Source organism: Dendrobates tinctorius, unplaced genomic scaffold (assembly GCF_039654945.1).
Source record: "Dendrobates tinctorius isolate UK_male_01 unplaced genomic scaffold, ASM3965494v1 ptg000086l, whole genome shotgun sequence".
Lineage (NCBI taxonomy): Eukaryota > Metazoa > Chordata > Amphibia > Anura > Dendrobatidae > Dendrobates > Dendrobates tinctorius.
The window spans coordinates 12,093,570-12,119,213 of record NW_027361754.1 but is presented as its reverse complement, the minus strand read 5'-3'; the positions used below and the strand labels follow the sequence as shown (position 1 = coordinate 12,119,213).

Below are 25,644 nucleotides of genomic sequence, written 5' to 3'. Positions count from 1 at the left end.
GAAAAGTTGGTCTATGAAATGGTTCATGGATTTAACCAGTCTAGAAGACCCCATGTTCTGTGCCAAATTTTCATTTCTTTTGTATATATTAGTGACTTCTTTGAGAAGATCAGAGTGTGGTCATCTCAAGGAGATTTCAATCTTCTTCTACAATGGCTTGCAAACTAGCTCACTCCCAGTAGGAACGATGTAGGTGGTGCCACCTATTGGAAGTAGCGACCTTAGAATCCTCGAATGTTAAAGTTGGAAGGGACCTCCAACCCCCTGCTCAATGCAGGATTCAATGTCTGTCCAGCCTCCGTTTGAAGACTTCCATTGAATGTCAATGTCTGACCCAATAATGAACGTTAGAACGCAACTACAGAAGGTAGACAAGCTGGACCCCCATCTTAAGACATCTGTTGTGGGGTAATTGCCCCTCATCAGTGTATATCAGAGTTAGGTTGAATTTGAAGCCATTGATGCACTTTCTGGAGAAACTGGCCCTTCTTAAAGAGACTTGCTGGTTATTGAGTCTTATTGGAAATGCCTCAAGCTAAACATGCAGATTAGTTTTCTCTCAGAAGGATAGAGAACTGTTTTACAAGTGCCATATTTTGGTGGTAGTTAGCTTAATATCTACTTAGCTTAATGGAGGAGCAAAAAAAGGAAGACCTTATATAAGTGATGAGTGTTACTTCTTAAAGCAATGGTACTCTCTGGTCTACATCAAGGTGGACAACCAAAAAAGTGTCCAATAAGGGATTGGAGTCGGCACAGATATATATGAATAAATAAAGGGATGACCAATCATATGTAGGTGATGGTGGTCTCCTGGCACTGTGAAGACTAAGGAGCTTAGGTAAGGAGATGGAGCCCTGTAGTGCGGAAAGACTTGATTGAGACAATATATGAAGGCTCTTATCGGCTGTTGAGGGTCATAAGGCCCTAAATCCCCTTCATAATGAAGAGTTGGATTCTTAATGGTCATCTTTACTGTCTGTGCTGTAGGTTTGTTCCAGGAGAAACCCCGGAGCCTCCAAAACAATATTCGTACCTCATCAGACAAGAAGAAGAGAGGCTCGTTGGCTACATGGAATAGCAAAATGGCCATGGCTGACACTGGACATGAGGGTGAGTTGGGTTGTAATCTCTCATATATGATATTTGCTACAAATGTATGAATATAGGGGGTGCAAGGGTACAAATATAAGGGTCCTGGTGCCCAAGGAGACCCAGTGGAACGTACTTTTGCATTACATCTTTACATCTTTACCGTAGGTAAATTGATGGGTCATTGGTTCTGGTTGTTTGGAGGTGGGTGGTTATTTTCCCCAATTGATATGAGGCTGACCACCTCCTGGGGAGTGTTGTCTTCTCCTGGATCAGAATAGGATGAAATTGATGCATATATTTCTACATGGCTTAATTTCACCCGATCCTCTGTAACTTCCCCAGATTTGCAGAGAACGGTGTATGTCACCAGATGTAAATGGGAAGGACGAGCTACCCTTTACCGACTGTCCCTTAATGGTTCAGCTACGCCTCCCTGGCAATCTACCCTGCCCGGGGATGATGACGTGACCTCATTTCAGGTAAGAAATCAGATGCCCAACTATCGTTCTTTATGTATCTAACATTCAGCTTTGAACGATACATTATGATTACCCACACTAAGGCCTGTTTCACATTTCAGTTTTTTGTGTCAGTTAAAATCTGCCAAAATGGCGGAAAGCGGATCCGTAGCTAAACTGATGTGAACGGATGCCACCGGACCGTTTTTTTTGACGGGGGGGAGAGAGAAATAAAAAAAATTCTGGCCGCCGGAGATGATTTCAGGGTTAAATTTCCAGCTGACTTCTTTCCTCCGGGCATGCGCACTATAAAATACGGATCCTGCAGCACAAAAAAACGTTGCATGTTCCGTCCGGGCATGTCGGCGGACGCAAAAAATTTGGCGGATCCGCAAAAAAGCGGATCCAACGGATGGCCATTCGTCAAGATCCGCCGGTAATGCAACTCAATGGGAAAAAAAACGGATCCACAAAACAAAATGGCGGATCCGTTTTTTTTGCAAAACGGCGGATTTTGACTGATGGTCACAAATGGAAGTGTGAAACAGGCCTAATGGGTAATCGTAATAGTCTGCTGAAACGGTGCAGATCTGGGAAGTGAAGAGTTAAGAGTGAGCATTGTGCGGCCCACGACATTTAAAGGGATTGTACATCTCTCCTCTAGTTTATGGCCTTTTTACAACATTTTGGTTATCGCAGCTGAAGGATTGGCTTCCCCTACGGAGGGGTGTATTGTACTGCGTATTACAGGATGATCACCTGATCTTGGACCAAAAGGTGCTCTCTGACAGCTCAGGGTCTGGGCGTCGGAGGTCAAAAAAGTGATCAAATATTGGGCAAATTTCTCTTCCGCATAAATTGCACCATTGATCCACGCTACATTTATCCTTTTTATATTTCTGCCATAAATCATAGAACTAAAATAATAAAAAGTACAAAAACTCTGCATTATCTCCTGCTGGGCTCAGTTTGGCTGTGATCCGCGCAGCGAGCAGTAAACGGCAATGAGCAGATTGAGCTCGGGGGGTCGTGTTGATGTTCTGTGTTTTCTCATTACTAAAGACTGACATCTCTTTAGCGCTGCCGCCCGGCGGCTGCTTCTCCGCACTCGTCGGGCCGGGAATGATGAAGTGTTACATTATAACATGGACGCGTCTCCCTTGTTTAGAATAATTCCGCCATTGTGCAGACCTATTATTAGAGCTGGGGCCCGAGGGGGTCACGTCTACGGATGAGCACCTGAGGATTAGCTTCAACGCTTAAGGACAGGCAAATGTGACACGAAGGATAACGATTTTCTTGGCAGAAATCTGCGGAGCTCTTGTAAGCAGCTCGTATCTTGCCAGGCTTTCAGCGCAAGTGTGCCCGAACCCCGAGTACTGATTTGCATCCATGTAGATAACACTGATGGAGAGATTGTGCCAGGAAGCAGCTTGCACCGATTGTCATGTCTGTCCGTGGGTTGGAATGAAAATGCATTTTTGTAGCATTTCGGTGGTGGTTATCAACCAAATTCTATCCAGCTATTGCTAAAAGGGTATGCATACTTATGCAACCAGTTCTTTTTAATGCTTCATTATATCTACTATGCATTTAGTATTGATTAAAACATTTATGACCATTCTGTTTATACAATTCCTTGGCTTGACTGATGTGTCTCCATGGTAACAGACTACAAACAAAACCTACATAGTCTGATTCTGTAGTCAGGTGCCAATCCATGTCTCCTCTCGGTCAAAACCTATAGGACACATAGAAGAGTCTGGGACAGCAGGATGGGTATAGGGTTATCATAAATAACCATGGACACGCAGTTGGCTCATTTTATATTTTGGATGATTGATGCAAAAAAAAAAAAGTTGTAAAAAACCAATCCAGGCAGGTAAGGAGACTTGTGCCGGTCCGCTGCTTCTCTCTAGTCCAGTGAGATATCATAGGTGATGAAATTCAAGAGACTGAATGGATTGCCCCAACCATTTACACTGTTAGAAGGAGAGTCGGGGACACAGAGGTTACTGTTTCATGCTGAGCACGGCTGTAATAAATGAAAAATTAAAAGTTGGGGGTTTCTGTTTACAGATTTTGCTTTTGGATTTAGAGCACCAAGTTATTCCCTCTGGACCCAAAGTGGGAACAACACGTTCCTCTTGATACAAAAAGCTTTTCCTTATGTACAGTGGGTACGGAAAGTATTCCGACCCCTTTAAATTTTTCACTCTTTGTTTCATTGCAGCCATTTGGTAAACTCAAAAGCTAATTTTTTCTCATTAATGTACACTCTGCACCCCATCTTGACTGAAAAAAAGCAGAAATGTAGACATTTTTGCAAATTTATTAAAAAAGAAAAACTGAGATATCACATGGCCATAACTATTCAGACCCTTTGCCCGGTTTTGAGTAGAAGCACCCTTTTGAGCTAGTACAGCCATGAGTCTTCTTGGGAATGATGCAACAAGTTTTTCACACCTGGATTTGTGCATCCTCTGCAATTCTTCCTTGCAGATCCTCTCCAGTTCCGTCAGTTGTCCTGTCCCTGCAGCTGAAAAACACCCCCATAGCATGATGCTGCCACCACCATGTTTCACTGTTGGAATTGTATTGAGCAGGTGATGAGCAGTGCCTGGATTTCTCCACACATACCGCTTAGAATTAGCACCAAAAAGTTCTATCTTCATATCATCAGACCAGAGAAATCTTATTTCTCATAGTCTGGGATTCCTTCATGTGTTGTTTAGCAAACTCTATGCGGGCTTTCATATGTCTTGCACTGAGGAGAGGCTTCCGTCGGGCCACTCTGCCATAAAGGCCCGACTGGTGGAGGGCTGCAGTGATAGTTGACTTTGTGGAACTTTCTCCCATCCTCCTACTTCATCTGTGGAGCTCAGCCACAGTGATCTTGGGGTTCTTCTTTACCTCTCTTACCAAGGCCAAGGCTCTTCTTCCACGATTGCTTAGTCTGGCTGGATGGCCAGGTCTAGGAAGACTTCTGGTGGTCCCAAACTTCTTCCATTTAAGGATTATGGAGGCCACTGTGCTCTTAGGAACCTTGAGTGCTGCAGAAATTCTTTTGTAACTTTGGCCAGATCTGTGCCTTGCCACAATTATGTCTCTGAGCTCCTTGGCCAGATCCTTTGACCTCATGATTCTCATTTGGTCTGACATGCACTGTGAGGTCTTATATAGACAGGTGTGTGCCTTATTCAAATCAAGTCCTATCAGTTTAATTAAACACAGCTGGACTCCAATAAAGGAGTAGAACCATCTCAAGGAGGATCACAAGGAAATGGGCAACATGTGACTTAAATATGAGTGTCTGAACAAATGGTCTGAATACTTATGACCATGTGATATTTCAGCTTTTCTTTTTTAAAACATTTGCAAAAATTTTCAAAAAATTCTACATTTCTGTTTCTTTTCAGTCAAGATGGGGTGCAGAGTGTACATTAATGAGAAAAAAATGAACTTTTTTGAATTTACCAAATGGCTGCAATGATATATATAGTGAAAAATGTAACGGGGTCTGACTACAGTCATGGCCAAAAGTTTAGAGAATGACACAAATATTAATTTTTACAAAGTCTACTGCTTCATTTTTTCTAATGGCAATTTGCATATACTCCAGAATGTTATAAAGAGTGATCAGCTTAACAGCAATTACTTGCAAAGTCAATATTTGCCTAGAAAATTAACTTTATCCCCCAAAACACATTTCAACATCATTGCAGCCCTGCCTTAAAAGGACCAGCTAACATCGTTTCAGTGATTGCTCCATTAACACAGGTGTGGGTGTTGATGAGGACAGGGCTGGAGATCAATCTGTCATGATTAAGTAAGAATGACACCACTGGACACTTTAAAAGGAGGCTGGTGCTTGGCATCATTGTTTTTCTTCTGTTAACCATGGTTATCTCTAAAGAAACACATGCAGTCATCATTACACTGCACAAAAATGGCCTAACAGGGAAGAGTATCGCAGCTAGAAAGATTGCACCTCAGTCAACAATCTATCGCATCATCAAGAACTTCAAGGAGAGAGGTTCCCTTGTTGCCAAAAAGGCTCCAGGGCGCCCAAGAAAGACCAGCAAGCGCCAGGACCGTCTCTTAAAAGTGTTTCAGCTGCGGGATCGGGCTACCAGCAGTGCAGAGCTTGCTCAGGAATGGCAGCAGGCAGGTGTGAGTGCATCTGCAGGCAGGTGTGAGTGCATCTGCACGCATTGTGAGGCGGAGACTCTTGGAGCAAGGCCTGGTCTCAAGGAGGGCAGCAAAGAAGCCACTTCTCTCCAGAAAAAAACATCATGGACAGACTGATATTCTACAAGAGGTACAGGGAGTGGACTGCTGAGGACTGGGGTAAAGTCATTTTCTCTGATGAATCCCCTTTTCGATTGTTTGGGACATCTGTAAAACGGCTTATTCGGAGAAGACCAGGTGAGCGCTACCACAGTCTTGTCTCATGCCAACTGTCAAGCATCCTGAAACCATTCATGTGTGGGGTGGCTTCTCAGCCAAGGGAATGGGCTCTCTCTCAGTCTTGCCTAAAAACACAGCCATGAATAAAGAATGGTACCAGAATGTCCTCCAAGAGCAACTTCTCCCAACCGTCCAAGAGCAGTTTGGTGATCAACAATGCCTTTTTCAACATGATGGAGCACCTTGCCATAAAGCAAAGGTGATAACTGAATGGCTCAGGGAAAAAAACATAGAGATTTTGGGACCATGGCCTGGAAACTCCCCAGATCTTAATCCCATTGAGAACTTGTGGTCAATCATCAAGAGACGGGTGGACAAACAAAAACCTTCAAATTCAGACAAAATAAAAGCATTGATTTTGCAAGAATGGACTGCTATCAGTCAGGATTTGATCCAGAAGTTGATTGAGAGCATGCCAGGGAGAATTGCTGAGGTCCTGAAGAAGAAGGGTCAACACTGCAAATATTGACTTGCTGCATTAACTCATTCTAACTGTCAATATAACCTTTTGTTACTCATAATATGATTGCAATTATATTTCTGTATGTGATAAAAACATCTGACAAACACACATAAAAACCAGAGGGCAGCAGATCATGTGAAAATATAATATTTGTGTCATTCTCTAAACTTTTGGCCATGACTGTACTTTCCGTACCCACTGTAATGTCCCTTCTGAGTGGAGTGCATGAATACAGACCTGACACTCTGTAGATAATTTGTAATATGTGCATTATTATTTAATTCTTCTTGTATCTGCTAAATGTTGCTGTTTTTGTGTGCAGAGCTGGTGCTGAAATGTGGGATGATAGATACAGTCATGGCCGAAAGTGTTGACACCCTTGAATTTTTTCCAGAAAATAAAGTATTTCTCCCAGAACAAAAAAATGTCTGTTTTTTTTTTTTCTTTCTGTGTTGTTCCAATACACACAAAGGAAATAAACATATAAACCAGTGTAATAATTGTCTGGGTGAAATATTTAATTTTGTGGAACAAAATGGTATGCAGCATTTCAGATCCACAATGAACCTTAAGTTTGAGAGGTTTTCTTTTTTAATCGTGGGTCCATTTGTCCACTGTAAGTGGGTGAAGCTTCACCATGCGGGCTCCGCACCGCGGCTGCACAGTCTACACGTGGAGCTGTCACAACCTAAATTAAAAAAAAATGGATCTTTTAGAAGCAAAGTGTGATGAGACTTTCATTATAAATTCAAGGCATAAAAATAGTTTAAAAAAGCATCCAAATGGTCGCGAAACCTCCGGCTCAGGCAGTGATACCGGACACTAGTAGTGCAGTGTAGTTGGTGGAGTTCCCCTTTAAGAGCATCTCGCGCAGCTCCGGTGCCCCCTCTGTGCCGCCCCCTGTGTTAGTGTGTCAGTGGGGCTCTCAGGAGCCCAGATCTCAGGGTGCCACATTGTAAATGTTTGTTTTCATTAATCCATTGTTTAGGTGTATAAGATTCCTTACGGTAACTACACCTGGAAGCTGACAGCTTGTATGTCCACCATAGGGCTGCAGACAGAAATCTGTCCCAAGAAATGGATGATCACCTCCTCAGGGTGTGACACACGGAGAGGATGGAAATTTGACTTCAGTTTCTATGCTGCAGATAAAGAGCAGTCCTATGCAAGGTAATATTACTGCCATAGTGTGCCACATCTTAAACCTACAGAAGATACAATAGGCAGCGTCCTAGAAGTAATATCCAGAGCGACCCATAAACCAGAGAGGAACATAAAGGGCCTGATCTATAATCTATGTAAACCTTTCAGTCAGTTTTAAAAATATGACATTACTGATCCTGAGTTATAGCCTGTATTATACTCCAGAGCTGCACTCACTATTCTGGTGTAGTCACTGTGTACATACATTACATTACTGATCCTGGGTTACATCCTGTATTATACTTCAGAGCTGCACTCACTATTCCGCTGGTGCAGTCACTACACGTTACATTACTGATCCTGTGGTACATCCTGTATTATACTCCAGAGCTGCACTCACTATTCTGCTGGTGCAGTCACTGTGTACATACATTACTGATCCTGAGTTACATCCTGTATTATACTCCAGAGCTGCACTTACTATTCTGCTGATGCAGTCACTGTGTACATACATTACATTACTGATCCTGAGTTACATCCTGCATTATACTCCAGAGCTGCACTTACTATTCTGCTGATGCAGTCACTGTGTACATACATTACATTACTGATCCTGAGTTACATCCTGTATTATACTCCAGAGCTGCACTCACTACTCTGCTGGTGCAGTCACTGTGTACAGTACATACATTACATTACTGATCCTGAGTTACATCCTGTATTATACTCCAGAGCTGCACTCACTATTCTGCTGGTGTAGTCACTGTGTACATACATTACATTACTGATCCTGAGTTACATCCTGTATTATACCCCAGAGCTGGACTCACTATTCTGCTGGTGCAGTCACTGTGTATATACAGTACATTACATTACTGATCCTGAGTTACATCCTGTATTACACTCCAGGGCTGCACTCACTATTCTGCTCATAGATTAGCTGGGTTTATTTGATCACACCCTCTTTACTTTACCTTTCCTCTTTCAGAAAGTGACGAGGGTCTTGAACTTTTTCCCAATTCTCTCCTGGTCATTCATTCATTTACCCTAACAGTGGCAATCCCCTTTAATAGCACATTGCAGGCTGTTTGTGACATGCATGAATGAGGGGCCTGCGCTGCTGTTTTTGATGTCTTGCTGCAGAATATTCGATGTTGAATTGATAAAACATTTATGCAAACTTTACAGCATGTGAAATCACAAAGCCGAGCCTGCCGCCATCATAGTGTTGAGCGGCCTGGGATAAGTTGACAGCTGTGACTGCAATCTGTCCATTTGCTGGACACCGGTCACATAAGGAGCTGGATCATGAGGCCTGCAGAGTAATGCTTAAAGGGAATGTCTAGTATTCTACATTTGGAGTGGAGTGCAGATACAAGGAGCATCTCTTTCTCTGGAGCAGTGCTCCTGTCCTGCAGTGCACAGAAAGCCCATTAATATCAGTGAGCACATTGTAATACTCCATTTTTCCTCTGGGGGTGCTGCAGAGAAATTGAACACTTGCTGCCAGGATTTCTCCCAGATTATCACTCATTTCTGGGGTTCAGAAACAAATTTCCTCCAGGGATAGATCGAGGTTTTTGTTCTTTATTGACATTTTGGGAGGAGAGTGACAACTTTGTTGCCCCTATAACCAGTAGGAATATTTATTAGGCAGTAGTCAGACTATTGGGATGTTTGCTGTCAATTCTTTATTTGCTTATTTTGTTTGATACATTTTTTTTGCTTATTTTCCTCTCTTTATAGAAAACTATTTTTCACATTGGTGCATAAAAACCCCACACATGGCCGAGTGTGCGCTGCTGCCTCCGGGTGTCCTGGTTTGGGGTCAGAAGTGTCAAACAGAGGCTTTTTTTACGTACCCACCGAGAAAGGTAAGTCTGAATTCAGTTATTATAGACAGTCGTGTTCGGATCTTTTCTTAAAGGAAGTGCGTCACACTTCAAAATGCCTTTTAGATTAACTATACAGTAAGAAAATAACTTTTAAGCCTTATACAAATGAGGGGGTTTCGTATCTCCAAAGGTGCGGCCATGAGCACCGTTACATAAGAAAGGGTCTGGGAGAGCAGACTGCAGCCCTGTGAGATTTCACACAAGAAAATGAACAGCAGCTAACTATATTCCATTCAGTGCTTTGCATGAGTACGATCCAATCCGTAAATATAATAGGAAAGATAAATATTGACTTTTTGGTCCAACATCCGAACCTTCATCACTATGTTGCTGATTGCTGGGAGAGAGGAGAATGTAAGTGCCTTGCAGCACTGGAGTTCTGGGTTCAAATCCCACCAAGGACAACATCTGTAAGGAGTTTGTATGTTCTCCCCGTGTTTGCGTTGGTTTCCTCCGGGTACTCCGGTTTCCTCCCACATTCCAAAGACATACTGATAGGGAATTTAGATTGTGAGCCCCATCGGGGACAGTGATGATAATGTGTGCAAAACTGTAAAGCGCTGCGGAATATGTTAGAGCTATATAAAAATAAAGATTATTATTATAAGTGCGGTGCTGTAAGGCATGCGACTGGCATAGTGAGTGCCGCGTCATTAGCTACGACAGTCCCATGCCTTACAGTGTCGCACTTATATTCACCTCTCTCCCAGCAATCCGCACTATTTTTACCCACTTTCTCTGCAAAGTTTTTTGTATTATTATTATAACACAAGGAGATGAAAGCACAATGTTGGAGAATCCAGCCAAAATGGCAATGTTATGCAGGATTGTGCTCTGAGTCTGGAGTCCGGGAGACCAACCCTATGAGATGAGAGAAGAAAGGGGAGTACTGGGAACATTAGTGAAAGCATGAAGGCTTTCAGAAAGGAGACTAGACTGCAACCTAATGAGATGACAGACAAGAATGGGGAGTCCAGGGAACATTAGTGAAAACATGAAGGCTTGTTATTCCAGAAAGGAGACCAGACTGCAGCCCAAGAAGACATCTAGTTTGTCTTATTCTTTCTGGTGTTAACTCAATAGATATTGATGACTTCAAGGTTAGATTTCAGAAGGCAGATTTTAAGGGACTCAGAAAGAGAATCGGAGGGATCCAATGGCTGGATATCCTTAAGGACAAAAACGTCCTGGAAGGATGGGAAATCTTGAAAAATGAGATTCTCAAAGCGCAATCGTTAACAATTCCAAAAAGAGGAAACAATACAAAGCATTTAAGGAAACCAGGATGGATAAACACAGAACTTAAATACATGCTAAAAAGGAAGAAAGAAATGTTTATCAAATGGAAAGAGGGAGTCATATCTAAAGAAGAATATAATGCTGTCTGCAGAACCTGCAGGGCACAAATCAGATTGTCTAAAGCTGACAATGAATTAAGGCTTGCAAGAGACGTCAAAAGCAATAAAAAAGGATTTTGGAAATATGACAAAAGTAAAAGAAAAGTCATAGATGCTATAGGATTTTTACAGGATGAAAATGATGAAATGGTAAGAAAGGATGTTGAGAAGGCCAACCTTTTAAATTCCTATTTTGCATCTGTTTTCTCTCAGAAAGGAAATGTAACATCAACTGATCTTCACTGTCCTATTAAAGGAATAGAAGAATCCAGGATATCTATAAACAGAAATATAGTGAGGAAATACTTAGCTAACCTATATGAATTCAAGTCTCCAGATCCAGATTAATTACACCCCAGAGTACTGAAGGCAATAGCAGAAGAAATTTTTGAACCACTCTCCATAATCTTTGAAAATTCTTGGAGAACAGGTGAAGTCACAGAAGACTGGAGGAGAGCAAATGTTCCTATCTTCAAAAAGGAGAAGAAGGTGGACCCAGGGAACTATAGGCCTGTGAGTCTGACTTCTATACCAGGAAAGATCTCTGAGCAAATTATTAAACAACATGTATGTAAGTACCTGGATAACAATGAAGTGATTAACCAGAGTCCGCATGGGTTTGTAACTAATAAGTCATGTCAGACTAACTTAATTTCCTTCTATGACAGAATCACTGACTGGGTGGATCAGGGAAATACTGTAGATATAGTATATCTTGACTTCAGCAAAGCATTTGACAAAGTATCTCACACCATCCTTATTGAAACAATGACTAAGTATGGAATGGACAAGGCAACTGTTAGGTGGATTCATAACTGGCTTAGTGATCGGACCCAAAGAGTGGTCGTAAATGGCTGCATATCCAGTTGAAAGAATGTCTCAAGTGGGGTACCACAGGGTTCTGTCCTGGGCCCTGTATTGCTCAACATCTTTATAAATGATTGATTTATATGAAGGAATTGAGGGTACACTGATTATATTTGCTGATGACACAAAGCTAGGAGGGATAGCTAATACTAGAGAAGAGAGAGAATTCAAAAGGATATAAATAAACTGGAGCAGTGGGCAGCAACTAACAGAATAGTAACATAGTTATTAAGGTTGAAGGGAGACTTTAAGTCCATCTAGTACAACCCATATCCTGTCCTAACCTGCCCTAACATGTTGATCCAGAGGAAGGCAAAAAAAACCCATGTGGCAAACAGTAAGCTTCACATTGGGGAAAAAAATTCCTTCCCGACTCCACATACGGCAATCAGACTAGCTCCCTGGATCAACGCAATATTAAGGAAACTAGTGTATATACCCTGTAATATTATACTTTTCAAGGAAGGACTCCAGTCCCTTCTTAAAGTTTAGTAGGGAATCACTCATTACAACATCATATGGCAGAGGGTTCCATAGTCTCACTGCTCTTACAGTAAAGAATCCGCGTCTGTGAGTATGCTTAAACCTTCTTTCCTCCAGACGTAGAGGATGCCCCCTTGTCCCCATCACAGGTCTAAGAGTAAAAAGATCATTAGAAAGGTCTTTGTACTGTCCCCGCATATATTTATACATTTTAATAAGATCACCCCTAAGCCTTCGATTCTCCAAACTAAATAACCCCAAGTGTAATAACCTGTCTTGGTATTGCAGACCCCCTAGTTCCCTAATAGCCTTGGTCGCTCTTCTCTGCACCCGCTCCAGTTCAGCTATGTCTTTCTTATACACCGGAGACCAGAACTGTATGCAGTATTCTAAGCGTGGTCGCACTAGTGACTTATAAAGAGGTAAAATTATTATGTTCTCCTCATGAGCATCTATGCCTCTTTTAATGCATCCCATTATTTTTTTGCCTTTGCAGCAGCTGCCTGACACTGGCCACTAAATGTGAGTTTGTCGTACACCCAGGTCTTTTTCAGTGACAGTTTTGCCCAGTGTTTTACAATTAAGCACATAATTATACATCTTGTTCGTTCTACCCAAGTGCATAACCTTACATTTATCCCCATTAAAGCTCATTTGCCATTTATCAGCCCAAGCTTCTAGTTTACATAAATCCTCCTGTAATATAAAATTGTCCTCCTCTGTATTGATTACCCTGCAGAGTTTTGTGTCATCTGCAAATATTGAAATTCTACTCTCTATGCCCCCTACAAGGTCATTAATAAATATGTTAAAAAGAAGCGGGCCCAAAACTGACCCCTGTGGTACCCCACTGCTAACCGTGACCCAGTCCAAGTGGGCTCCATTAATAACCACCCTTTGTTTCCTATCCCTGAGCCAGCTCTTAACCCACCTACACATATTTTCCCCTATCCCCATTGTTCTCATTTTATGTATCAACCTTTTGTGTGGCACCGTATCAAAATCTTTTGAAAAGTCCATGTACACCACGTCCACTGCATTCCCTTGGTTCAGTCCGGAACTACCTCTTCATAAAAGCTTATCAGATTAGTCTGACAGGAACGGTCCCTTGTAAACCCATGTTGATATTGGGTCATGAGGTTATTCTTCTCCAGATACTCCAGTATAGTATCTCTTAGAAAACCCTCCAGGATTTTACCCACAGTTGAGGTTAAACTTACTGGCCTATAATTTCCAAGTTCAGTTTTTGTCCCCTTTTTGAATATTGGCACCACATTTGCTATACGCCAGTCCTGTGGTACAGACCCTGTTATTATGGAATCTTTAAAGATTAAAAATAATGGTCTATCTATGACTGTGTTTTATTCCTGCAGTACTCGGGGGTGTATCCCATCCGGGCCCGGGGATTTGTCAATTTTAGTGATTTAGATGCCGCCGTACTTCCTGCTGGGTTAAGCAGGTGACATTTAATGGAGAATTTTTATCCCTGATCATGTTATCCGTCATGGGATTTTCTTGTGTAAATACTGTTGAAAAAAAGTCATTTAGCATATTGGCTTTTTCCTCATCCACCATTTCACCCAGACTATTTTTAAGGGGACCAACACTATCATTTTTTAGTTTCTTACTATTTATGTAGTTAAAGAATATTTTGGGATTATTTTTACTTTCTCTGGCAAAGTCTCTCTGTCTCAACCTTTGCTATTTTGATTTGCTTTTTACAGAATTTATTTAATCTTCTGTATTTAGTTAATGCCTCATCACTACCTACTTGCTTTAATTCCCTAAATGCTTTATTTTTATCTCTTATTGCACCCCTTACAGCTCTATTTAGTGGTTTCCTCCTATTTCTAGCATGTTTATTCCCATACGGTATATATTGTGCACAGGTCCTATTCAGGATGCTAATAAACGTCTCCCATTTTCTTTGTGTATTTTTATGTCTCAGGATATCGTCCCAGTTAATTGCACCAAGATCATCTCTCATCCGTTGGAAATTTTCTTTCCCTAAGTTTAGTGTCCTTGCAACACCTCTACTACACATCTTATTAAAGGATACATGAAAACTTATTAACTTGTGATCACTATTACCCAAGTGACCCCCAACCCTTACATTTGATATGTGGTCTGGCTTGTTGGTTAATATTAGGTCTAGCAGTGCCCCCCCTCTTGTTGGGTCCTGAACCAGTTGTGAAAGGTAATTGTCTCTCATAGTTGTCAAAAACCCATTACCTTTGCTGGAACTGCAGGTTTCGGTTCCCCAATGTATTTCAGGGTAGTTGAAGTCCCCCATAATAATGACTTCTCCTTGAGTCGCTGCTTCGTCTATTTGCTTCATGAGGATATTCTCTGTTGCTTCCATTATTTTTGGAGACTTATAACAAACCCCTATCAGTAATTTATTATTTTTCCCCCCTCCCCTTATCTCTACCCACAGGGACTCTACATTTTCATTAGATTCATATATATTATCACGAATGATGGGTTTTAAGGATGATTTTACATATAAACACACGCCTCCCCCTTGTTTATTTGTACGGTCATTTCTGAACAGACTATAGCCCTGTAAATTAACTGCCCAGTCATGGCTCTCGTCCAGCCATGTCTCAGATATCCCCACCATGTCATAATTATGTTCCAACAACATTAACTCCAATTCCTCCATTTTGTTGGAGAGGCTTCTGGCATTAGTATACATGCACTTTATGTATCTCTCTCTGTACCTCTATTCTTTCTTAAATTATTAACTGTTCTAACCCCACCCCCACCCCCCAATTTCATTATTTGTGCCCAGGACTCTATCTGCACTGTCTTCCCCTCCTATAAAAGGAATACCCTCCCCCCGTCCCTAGTTTAAACACTCCTCCAACCTTCTAGCCATTTTCTCCCCCAGCACAGATGCACCCTCCCCATTGAGGTGCAGCCCGTCCCTAGCGTAGAACCTGCAGCCAACTGAGAAGTCGGCCCAGTTCTGTAGGAACCCAAACCACTCCTTCCTACACCAATTCCTGAGCCACTTATTAACCTCCCTAATCTCCCGTTGCCTCTCTGGCGTGGTACGTGGTACAGGACGTATTTCCGAAAAGACCACCTTGGAGGTCCTTGCTTTCAGCTTACAGCCTAATTCCCTGAAATCATCTTTAAGGACCTTCCACCTACCTCTAACTTTGTCATTTGTGCCAATGTGCACCATGACTGCTGGATCCTCACCAGCCCCTCCCAGTAATCTGTCAACCCGACCAGCGATGTGTCGGACTCGAGCGCCAGGTAGGCAGCACACCGTTCTACGATCCCTGTCTTTGTGACAGATTGCCCTATCTGTTCCCCTAATAATTGAGTCTCCCACTACCAGAACCTGTCTGGCCTGCCCTGCTCTCCTATTTCCCCCCTTACTGGAGCAGACACTCCTCCGGCTTTCAGAGGACATGCCTTGCTGCAGCAGTGCTACTCCTGTACTAACACTCCCCTCATTTGCCAACTTAGCAAACTTAATGGGGTGTGCCAGATCAGGACTAGCCTCCCTGGTGCTCTTCCCTCTACTCCGCCTTCTAACTGTCACCCAGCTAGCTGCTTCATTGTCCTGCAGCTCCAACCTAGCATCCCCCCCTCATCTATCCCATTGAGCATCTGCTCAGTGAGCAGAAGACTCCTTTCCATATTGTCTATGGATCTCAGTGTTGCCAGCTGCACATTTAGATCCAGTATCTGGGCTTCCAAATGCACAACCTGCTCACATCTCGCACAGCAGTATGCACCCTCGACCAGCTGTTCAAGGATTTCATACATGCGGCAAGACATGCACTGGATGGCATTGGCAATAGTGGAGCACATCCTAATGGGGATTGCACCAGACAATAAGATAAGCAAAAATAAATAAAAAGTATTAATAAAATATAACAGCAATTCAGTAATACCTCCCTTGGAAACTCCCTGAATCCAAAATCACTGAATCTCAAGTCACACACTTACCACAGTTCGCACTTACGCTCAGGTCACACTCAGCTCGTTCACACTCGCTCAGGTAGAAGATTTAAAAGATTTTTTTTTTTTTCCCTTTTACCAGTACACCACCCTGCTGCTCAATGCACTTCCAAAAGGAGAATGATTTTTAACAGGGAAAAATGCAAAGTACTGCATCTGGGCAATAAAAATGAAAAAGCATATTCAGAATGGATGTAATAGGGCTAAGTGACAGCACATGTGAAAAAGACTTTGGTATACTAACAGAGCATAAACTGAACAGGAGTCAACAGTGTGATGCAGCAGCGAAAAAGGCAAATGCAATTCTAGGATATATTAACAGAAGTATACAGTCTAGATCACGTGAAGTCATTATTGCCCTCTACTCCTCTTTGGTCAGACCTCATCTGGAATACTGTGTCCAGTTTTGGGCACCACATTTTAAAAGAGACCTCAACAAACTGGAGCAAGTTCAGAGACGAGCGACCAGAATGGTGACCGGTCTGCAAACCATGTCCTGTGAGGATCGGTTGCAGGATTTGGGAATGTTTAGCTTGCAAAAGAGAAGACTGAGAGGAGACTTAATAACTGTCTACAAATATCTAAAGGGCTGTCACATTGCAGAAGGATTATCTTTATTCTCATTTGCACAAGGAAAGACTAGAAGCAATGGGATGAAACTGAATGGGAGGAGACACAGATTAGATATTAGAAAAAACTTTTTGACAGTGAAGGTGATCAATGAGTGGAACAGGCTGCCACGAGAGGTGGTGAGTTCTAGTTCAATGGAAGTCTTCAAACAGAGGCTGGACAGACATCTGTCTGGGATGATTTAGTGAATCCTGCTTTGAGCAAGGGGTTGGACCAGGAGGTCCCTTCCAACTCTACCATTCTATGATTTCTATGATGGTGTTCTGAGGCAGGAAACATCTATGCAGTGTCCTGCTGGGACTTTCCTTCTCAGGGACATTGATGTAGAACTGTAAGTTACTGTGTTTCATGCTGCTGGGGTGGGATAATTTCTGTAGAGTCTTCTACCCACTTTCTCAGAATGTGGCTCTATGCACCCAAAAGGAAGGATAAGGGACCAGGAAACTTGCTGATACAATATTGCAGGCTTGTAGTGTAAGACAGAAGAGCAGGAGTCCTAACAGACAGGAGCATAAGAGGACAAAGAAAGGGAGTCAAATAATGATGCTGACTTAAGTAATGTGAGATGAGACTGCAGCCCAGTGATGTTACATTTACTCTTCCTGCTCTTAAATGGCTGTTCTATGGAGAAATACTGCTAAAGTATGGTAAAAAAGCCTTAACATGTCCTACCATAGATTCTGGAGCCCCCAATGAACAGGTGACAGACTTCTGTGTATCCTATACCTGAGCACGCTTATGAGGCCGGAGTCACACTGGCGAGGAATACGGGTGCGTGAGAGGCGCAAAAAGCACGCATTAGACACGGACCAATGATTCTCTATGGGGTCACTCGCACCAGCCGTATATTTCTCCTCCGTATCCTACGCTCCGTGCCACTCGCAGCATGCTGCGATTGTCAGCGTACTACGGCCGTAATACGCCAATGCAAGTCTATGGGTGCGCAAAAAATACGGATTACACACGGAGCACACATGTGACCTGCGAGAAATACGCACCAGGTGTCTTTTAGCAAAGCCGGCAATTCAGTGCGCTATACAGTAAACTCACACTGACAGTTTTAATAAAGAAATGAAAGAATAGATATAGACACATAGAATACATATATATATATATATATCAATATATACATGCATTCTATGTGTCTATATCTATTCTTTCATTTCTTTATTAAAACTGTCATAGGGCTCCATTATATGTCCATTTTGCAAGCCTGCGAGAAAATCTCACCATACGGATGCCATACGGATTACATACGGATGCTCACATGCGCAAAATACGCGACCACACCTTGATTACGGATGACATACAGAGCACTGTTTAGGGGTCTGTCATCCGTATTACGCATGTAAAATACTGACCGTATTTTGCGCAGGTTAGTGTGACTCCAGCCTGAGGGTAACTTCTGCCACGTTGCAGCTTTTAAGCACAACAATTGTACGTTCTTTTACTGCAGCCCAAAACTCGCTAATCGACTCAACATAAGCCACATGTGAGCCTCCTCCAGAATCCGGAGCGCTGACATACGAGCCGTCAGACACAGATATGGTTTTATCTCCAGAGTTATGCAAATTAATACAGCAGCTAATTAAGAAACGAAAACTGTGTCCCGTTGCATTAACGACAAAGGGAATCAGCCGTCGTATTCGCAGCCTCGGCCAAGAAAAATAAACTACATGTGATCACATGTAATACGCTGAAATAATATCCCAGTAGGACTCTAAGTAGTGGAATTATGCAGCAAGCCTCGAAAACAGACCACCTACCTCGTGATTTGGGGGTCCCGATCTGTAGTGGAATCTAATGTTTCTCTTACACTTTGTTGCTATATTCATAGCATAGACTAGAGTAGTAAAGGGGGAATAATCACCTGCAAAACAACCCACATGCACCCTGGGAGATGGAGATGAAAGTGCCTCCTACTACAGTTTTTAATTCAATGGATTCCACAGCGTATTTTGTATTTTTTTTTTCCCATAACAATGTCACTTAAATTCTGTGCTTTTATAGTAATTTTTCTCATGCAGAGCTTTTATCTGCCATTAGGAGGAGCTGAAGAGCTCACTGCATACTGTGTTAACCCCTTAACGACCTAGGGTATTTTTGGTTTTGCATTTTCATTTTTCCCTCCCCAGAGCCATAACTTTTTTATTTTTCTGTCAATGTGGCCATGTTAGGGCTTATTTTTTGCGGGACGAGTTGTACTTATGAACGACACCATTGGTTTTACCATGTTGTGTATTATAAAACGGGGAAAAAATTCCAAGTGTGGTGAAATTGCAAAAAAAAAGTGCAATCCCGCAGTTGTTTTTTGTTTGGCTTTTTTGCTAGATTCACTAAATGCTAAAACTGACCTGCCATTATGATTCTCCAGGTCATTACGAGTTCATAGACACCAAGCATGTCTAGGTTCTTTTTTATCTAAGTGGTGAAAAAAAATTCCAAAGTTTGCTAATAAAAAAAAAATTGCGCCATTTTCCGATACACATAGCGTCTCCATTTTTCGTGATCTCGGGTTGGGCGAGGGATTATTTTTTGCTCACCAAGCTGATGTTTTTAATGATACCACTTTTGTGCAGATACGTTCTTTTGATCGCCCGTTATTGCATTTTAATGCAATGTTGTGGCAACCCAAAAAAAATAATTCTGGCATTTTGATTTTTTTTCTCACTACGCCGTTTAGCGATCAGGTTAATCCTTTTTTTTAATTGATCGGGCGATTCTGAACACGGCAATACCAATTATGTTTATGTTTTGATTTTTTTGTTTGTTTGTTTTATTTTGAATGGAGCAAAAGGGGGGTGATTTTAACTTTTTATATATTTTTTAATTTTTTTCATATTTTTTAAAAACTTTTTTTTAACTTTTGCAAAATAGAAAAAACACGGCACTCAGTGTGGAGAGAGGTGCACAAGTCGGGTATCCAGCCAACTAACAATGTAGTACAAAAACTTGGCACTCAAAAGAAAAATTGATTTGACAGTTCCTTTATTGTAAAAGGCATCCAGTTAAATATACTTCTTTTACTTCTTTAAACGTTTGTGACAGGCATGAATGTCCACAACTGGTCAGCGTCTCTCATACCAGCAGCACATGCGTCCAGCCACAGACCAAGCGCTATTCCTCTGCACACCCAGTGCTTCTCCTGAACAGCGCGTTCACTCTCCCTGTGACACACTTGCCTCCCTGGGCAGGACAGACCATTTGGAAAATCACAGCACCCAGTTGTGGACATTCATGCCTGTCACAAACAATACAGGATAGTTTCCTGAATATATTACAGTACAAATTTCTGGACACCAACACCAATTATTGGATCTACCGGTCCCTGTATAACCCAAGGTGTCAAACCCGTGGGTCTGGTGATTTCCTACATGAATGGTGTCCTTTCATTCTCAGTAGCTGCTGCTTCCCAGACGTCTGTTTCTCCACATTATTAATGAATATACCCAGTTAAAACCAACTGTGAAAAAATTCTGTTTCTGATGAAGGTCAATTGTATGACCGAAAACGTTTAAAGAAGTAAAAGAAGTATATTTAACTGGATGCCTTTTACAATAAAGGAACTGTCAAATCAATTTTTCTTTTGAGTGCCAAGTTTTTGTACTACATTTTTTTAACTTTTGGCATGCTTCAATAGCCTCCATGGAAGACTAGAAGCTGCAATAGCTTGATCGGCTCTGCTACATAGAGGCGATGCTCAGATCGCTTATACAGTTGGGAAAAAAGTATTTAGTCAGCCACCAATTGTGCAAGTTCTCCCACTTAAAAAGATGAGAGTCCTGTAATTGACATCATAGGTAGACCACAACTATGAGAGTCAAAACGAGAAAACAAATCCAGAAAATCACATTTTCTGATTTGGCAAGATTTATTTTGCAAATTATGGTGGAAAATAAGTATTTGGTCATTAACAAAAGTTCATCTCAATATTTTGTTATATATCCTTTGTTGGCAAAGACAGAGGTCAAACGATTTCTGTAAGTCTTCACAAGGTTGGCACTCACTGTTGGTGGTATGTTGAACCATTCCTCCATGTGGATCTCCTCTAGAGCAGTGATGTCTTTGGCCTGTCGCTGGGCTACACGCACACGGACTTTCAAATCCCTTCAAAGGTTATCTATGGGGTTGAGATCTGTAGACTGGCTAGGCCACTCCAGGACCTTCATATGCTTCTTATGAAGCCACTCCTTTGTTGCCCTTGCGGTGTGCTTGGGATCATTATCATGCTGAAAGACCCATCCACGTTTCATCTTCAATGCCCTTGCTGATGGAAGGAGGTTTGCACTTAGAATCTCATGATACATGGCCCCATTCATTCTTTCATGTAAATGGATCAGTCGTCCCTGGTCCCTTTGCAGAGAAACAGCCCCAAAGCATGATGTTGCCACCCCCATGCTTCACAGTAGGTATGGTGTTCTTTGGATGCAACTCAGCATTCTATCTCCTCCAAACACGATGAGTTTTGTTTCTACCAAACAGTTCTACTTTGGTTTCATCAGACCATATGACATTCTCCCAATACTCTTCTGGATAATCCAAATGTTCTCTAGCCAACTTCAGACAGGTCCAGACATGTACTGACTTAAGCAGATGGACACATCTAGCACTGCAGGATCTGAGTCCCAGGCGGCGTATTGTGTTACTGATGGTAACCTTTGTTACGATGGTCCCAGCTCTGTGCAGGTCATTATGCCCCCCGAAGAAGCAAGTAGCGAAACGTGCATTGGGGTCCCGCAGCCCACACTACAGAAAGATTGGTTTTGGCAACAAGCTCATTATGTTACTTTTTGCATATATCTAAGTCTTGGTTCAATATCTTTGGATAACAGCTTTATCTTACATTGGTTTACGACCCCCTTGTCTGAAACTATATGGTAGATCCTGGTCTCAGGATCACTTTAATTGATTTTTTTCCAGTCTAGTGGATTTATTTATGGCAGCAGCTACACTTGATATCGGGCTATGCTCCATGTCTAGTTCCTTTTCTTGATATACTTTTCTATGCACTATTGCACTTTATATGACTAATGAGAAGGAATTATACCCTTTCACATAAAGGATATAGAGATAGACACATACATATATATATATTTTTTTTGTACCTCCTTTTCCCTCCCTCACTTGTGGCGGGTAACTCTGGATGATATTTATATCTTTTTGTGCACTCCATTTGGTCATAATCATCTACTACTATTGTTCATTTGTAGGTCCTTTTGTGGATCACCTTATTATGCACTATTGCACTTTATATAAATACTGAGAATAAATTGTGTCTTTTCACAAGAAGATATATATATATACCGTATATATATATATATGTATATATATAATTATTTTTGTACCGTCTCCCCTCCTTATTTGTGATGGGTAATAGATTTTGAATACTGCCTATATCATTTTGAGTATTCCATCAGGCTATAATTATTATATGCAATTGTTTTTATATATTGCCATTTTTACCTTCCCTCATCTGTGTGTGGTAACTGGGGGTTGCTTATTCCCTTTTTCATATTTTGTGATTGATTCATACAAAATTTTTATTTTATCAATTTTTTGGATAACAATAAAATTATACATTTTATCTATTTACTGCTCTTGGTTCCATTCTTTTTTGGTTTGTATATATATTGTCCTAATGGATGAGCTTTATTATTGGTAGCCCCCTTTAGTATCATTCACTAGGTCCCCCCGTTTGGTTCTTGGATTTTTGCTCACCGTTTTTGTGATCATTTTGACCCCACGGGGTGAGATCTTGCGTGGAGCCCCAGATCGAGGGAGATTATCAGTGGTCTTGTATGTCTTCCATTTTCTTATTGTTGATTTCATCACACCAAGCTGCTTGCCTATTGCAGATTCAGTCTTCCCAGCCTGGTGCAGGGCTACAATTTTTTGTTTCTGGTGTCCTTCGACGGCTCTTTGGTCTTCACCATAGTGGAGTTTGTCGTGTGACTGTTTGAGGTTGTGGACAGGTGTCTTTTATACTGATAACAACTTCAAACAGGTGCCATTACTACAGGTAATGAGTGGAGGACAGAGGAGCCTCTTAAAGAAGTTACAGGTCTGTGAGAGCCAGAAATCTTGCATGGTTTTTAGCTGACCAAATACTTATTTTCCACCATAAGGTGATTTTCTGGATTTGTTTTCTCATTTTGTCTCTCATAGTTGTGTCTAACTATGATGTCAATTTCAGGCCTCTGTCATCTGTTTAAGTGGGAGACCTTGCACAATTGGTGGTTGACTAAATACTTTTTTGTTTCCCACTGTATGTAGCAGAAATACAGCATTGCTATGAGCGGCGACCACTGGGTGGCGCTCATAGCAATCAGGCATCAACAGCCATAGAGGTCTCCAGGAGACCTCTGGTTGTTATGCCAACGCATCGCTGACCTCCGATCACGTGACAGGGGTCAGCGATGCGCGCATTTCCAGCCGAGCGGCCGGAAGCGCCGGTTAAATGCCGCTGTCAGCGTTTGACAGCGGCATTTAACTAGTAAATAGGCGCAGGTGGATCGCGATTCCACCTGCGCCTATTGCGGGCACATGTCAGCTATTCAAAACAGCAGACATGTCCCGACTTTGATGAGGGCGTGTCCGTCATTGGACGTTAGGAGGTTAAAGGGGTTGTCCGGGCTTTTCACATAATCTCAGTGCATATCTGGGCTGCAGAATGCTGACAATAAGTAATTTACCTTCTGTGGCCAGTTTGCAGCGTTTGCTAGATATCATCTCTTGCTTGTAAGAAAAACATCCCGGGGGGTGTGTTATGGCATTGAAATGAGAACTGGTCATTTCCTCCTACTCTACTAAAAACCTGCCCTCTGTAGCAACAACCCCACCCTCCATAGCAACAGGCCCTCCCCGACCACATGAACAAGCCTATCCCTCTTCACACAGTAACAAATCCTCCCCCTCTAGCAGCCTCAGTGCAGAGAGCAGACCACCCAGCTGCTCCTCCCCCAGACACAGGCTGAACAGTGATCTATGGAAAGTGAAACTAGTGAGGAGGAAACGACCAGTTCTCATTTCAATGCCAGAACACACCCCCCCCTGGACATTTTTCTTACAAGCAAGAGATGATATCTAGCAAATGCTGAATACTGGCCACAGAAGGTAAATTACTTATTGTCAGCATTCTGCAGCCCAGATATGCACTGAGATTATGTGAAAAGCCCGGACAGCCCCTTTAATATTGCATTCAGTTTATAGTATTTATACACTCCCTGACAGAAGTTATGTCGCTTATCCATGTGATGTAAATAAAAGCTTATAACCTGACGTTAAATTCATCCATTGGTTGTATAAATTATTCTTTTGAAAGCTGAAACCCTCTGAAATGTGGTTTAGGTTAAGAAAGTAAATTGGCATCAATGCAGAAATATGATCATTTAATGGGCACAGAGTGGTTAGATTTTGGCAAGACAAAAGTTTTGTCGCCTGGTCATATAATGCACCCAATCCTAGTTTATATCCTCACCTGTGCTCAGTAAATGATCGGTTAATTAGTGGGTGTGTATAAAAAGAAACCCAGCACCCTCTACCTTCACTTGAGCTGCACCTTAAGCTCTAACAACATGCCAAAAATTCACCCTGCAACCAAAGCGTGGATTATCAAGAGGCTGAAGACCACATCCACTGCAGAGGTGGCTGCCACCTTTAATGTGTCTCAGCGTCAAGTACAAAGAATTAAAAAAAAGATTTGAAGAGACTGGAGATGTGTTTGACAAGCCAAGGATCGGCAGACCCCGCAAGACAACTGCTCAGGAGGAACAATTGTTTGTTAGAAAATCCAAAGCAAGCCCCTCTTCCACTGCAGCAGAGCTCCAACAGGCCTGGTCCCCTCAAGTCCCTCTGTCAGCTAGAACAGTTTGTAGGATTCTGTCTCGAAATGGCCTCTATGGATGAATCAGTGCCCAGAAGCCAGCACTAAACAAAAGGCAAATAAAAAACCCTGTGGCATTTGCAAAGTCCCACAGCCTGCTAAACAGATGGACGCTGGAAAAGTGGAAGAAGGTGGATTTCTCTGAAAAATCTTCAGTAGAATTACACCACAGCTGCCGCAAATACTGCAGGAGACCTACTGGAGCCCGCATGGATCCAAAATACACCCAGAAAACAGTTAAGTTTGGTGGAAAGATAATGGTCTGGGGTTACATTCAGTATGGGGGTGTGCAAAACATTTGCAAGGTGGAAGGCAATATCAGTAGCCTAAATATCAAGAAGTATTAGCTACCTCTTATATTCCAAATCATAAAAGGGGTCAAATTCTGCATCAGGATGGTGCTCCATCTCATACATCCATCTCTACAACAAAGTTCCTCCAGGCAAAAAAGATCAAGGTGCTCAAGGACTGGCCAGCCCAGTCACCAGACATGAACATCATTGAGCATGTTTGGGGTAGGATGAAAGAGGAAGCTTGGAAGACAAAACCCAAGAATCTAGATGAACTCTGGGAGGTGTGTGAGGCTGAGTGCAGACGGAGTTTTGAGCCCTGCGGATTTTTCCGTGCAGAATGGAAGAAAACCGCAGGTCAAATGACCTGCATTTTTCCTGCGGATTTCTTCCATTTTTCACGCGGTTTTCACGCGGTTTTCATGCGGTTTTCCATTGCGGTCTTCCCCCTGCGGATTTGGTAACAGGGGAGATAGAAAACCGCACAAAAGAAGTAACATGCTGCGGATTTTGTACCGCAGGAAAACCGCGTGGAAAAATCCGCAGCGTCTGCACAGCGTTTTTTTTTCATTCATTTTAAAGGTACTGTA

The 25,644-nt window shown here is 42.1% G+C and overlaps 1 protein-coding gene across 2 annotated transcripts in view; it reads left to right on the top strand.

The window, feature by feature from the left end:
• Positions 1 to 25,644, top strand: part of DISP3 (dispatched RND transporter family member 3) — a 179,167-nt gene that overhangs the window by 131,570 nt on the left and 21,953 nt on the right. For both annotated transcript variants that reach the window (XM_073585053.1, XM_073585052.1), the window contains exons 11-14: positions 991 to 1,113; positions 1,438 to 1,574; positions 7,475 to 7,656; positions 9,376 to 9,503. In XM_073585053.1, the coding sequence (XP_073441154.1) occupies positions 991 to 1,113; positions 1,438 to 1,574; positions 7,475 to 7,656; positions 9,376 to 9,503 (570 nt within the window). The remainder of the gene's footprint in view (positions 1 to 990; positions 1,114 to 1,437; positions 1,575 to 7,474; positions 7,657 to 9,375; positions 9,504 to 25,644) is intronic.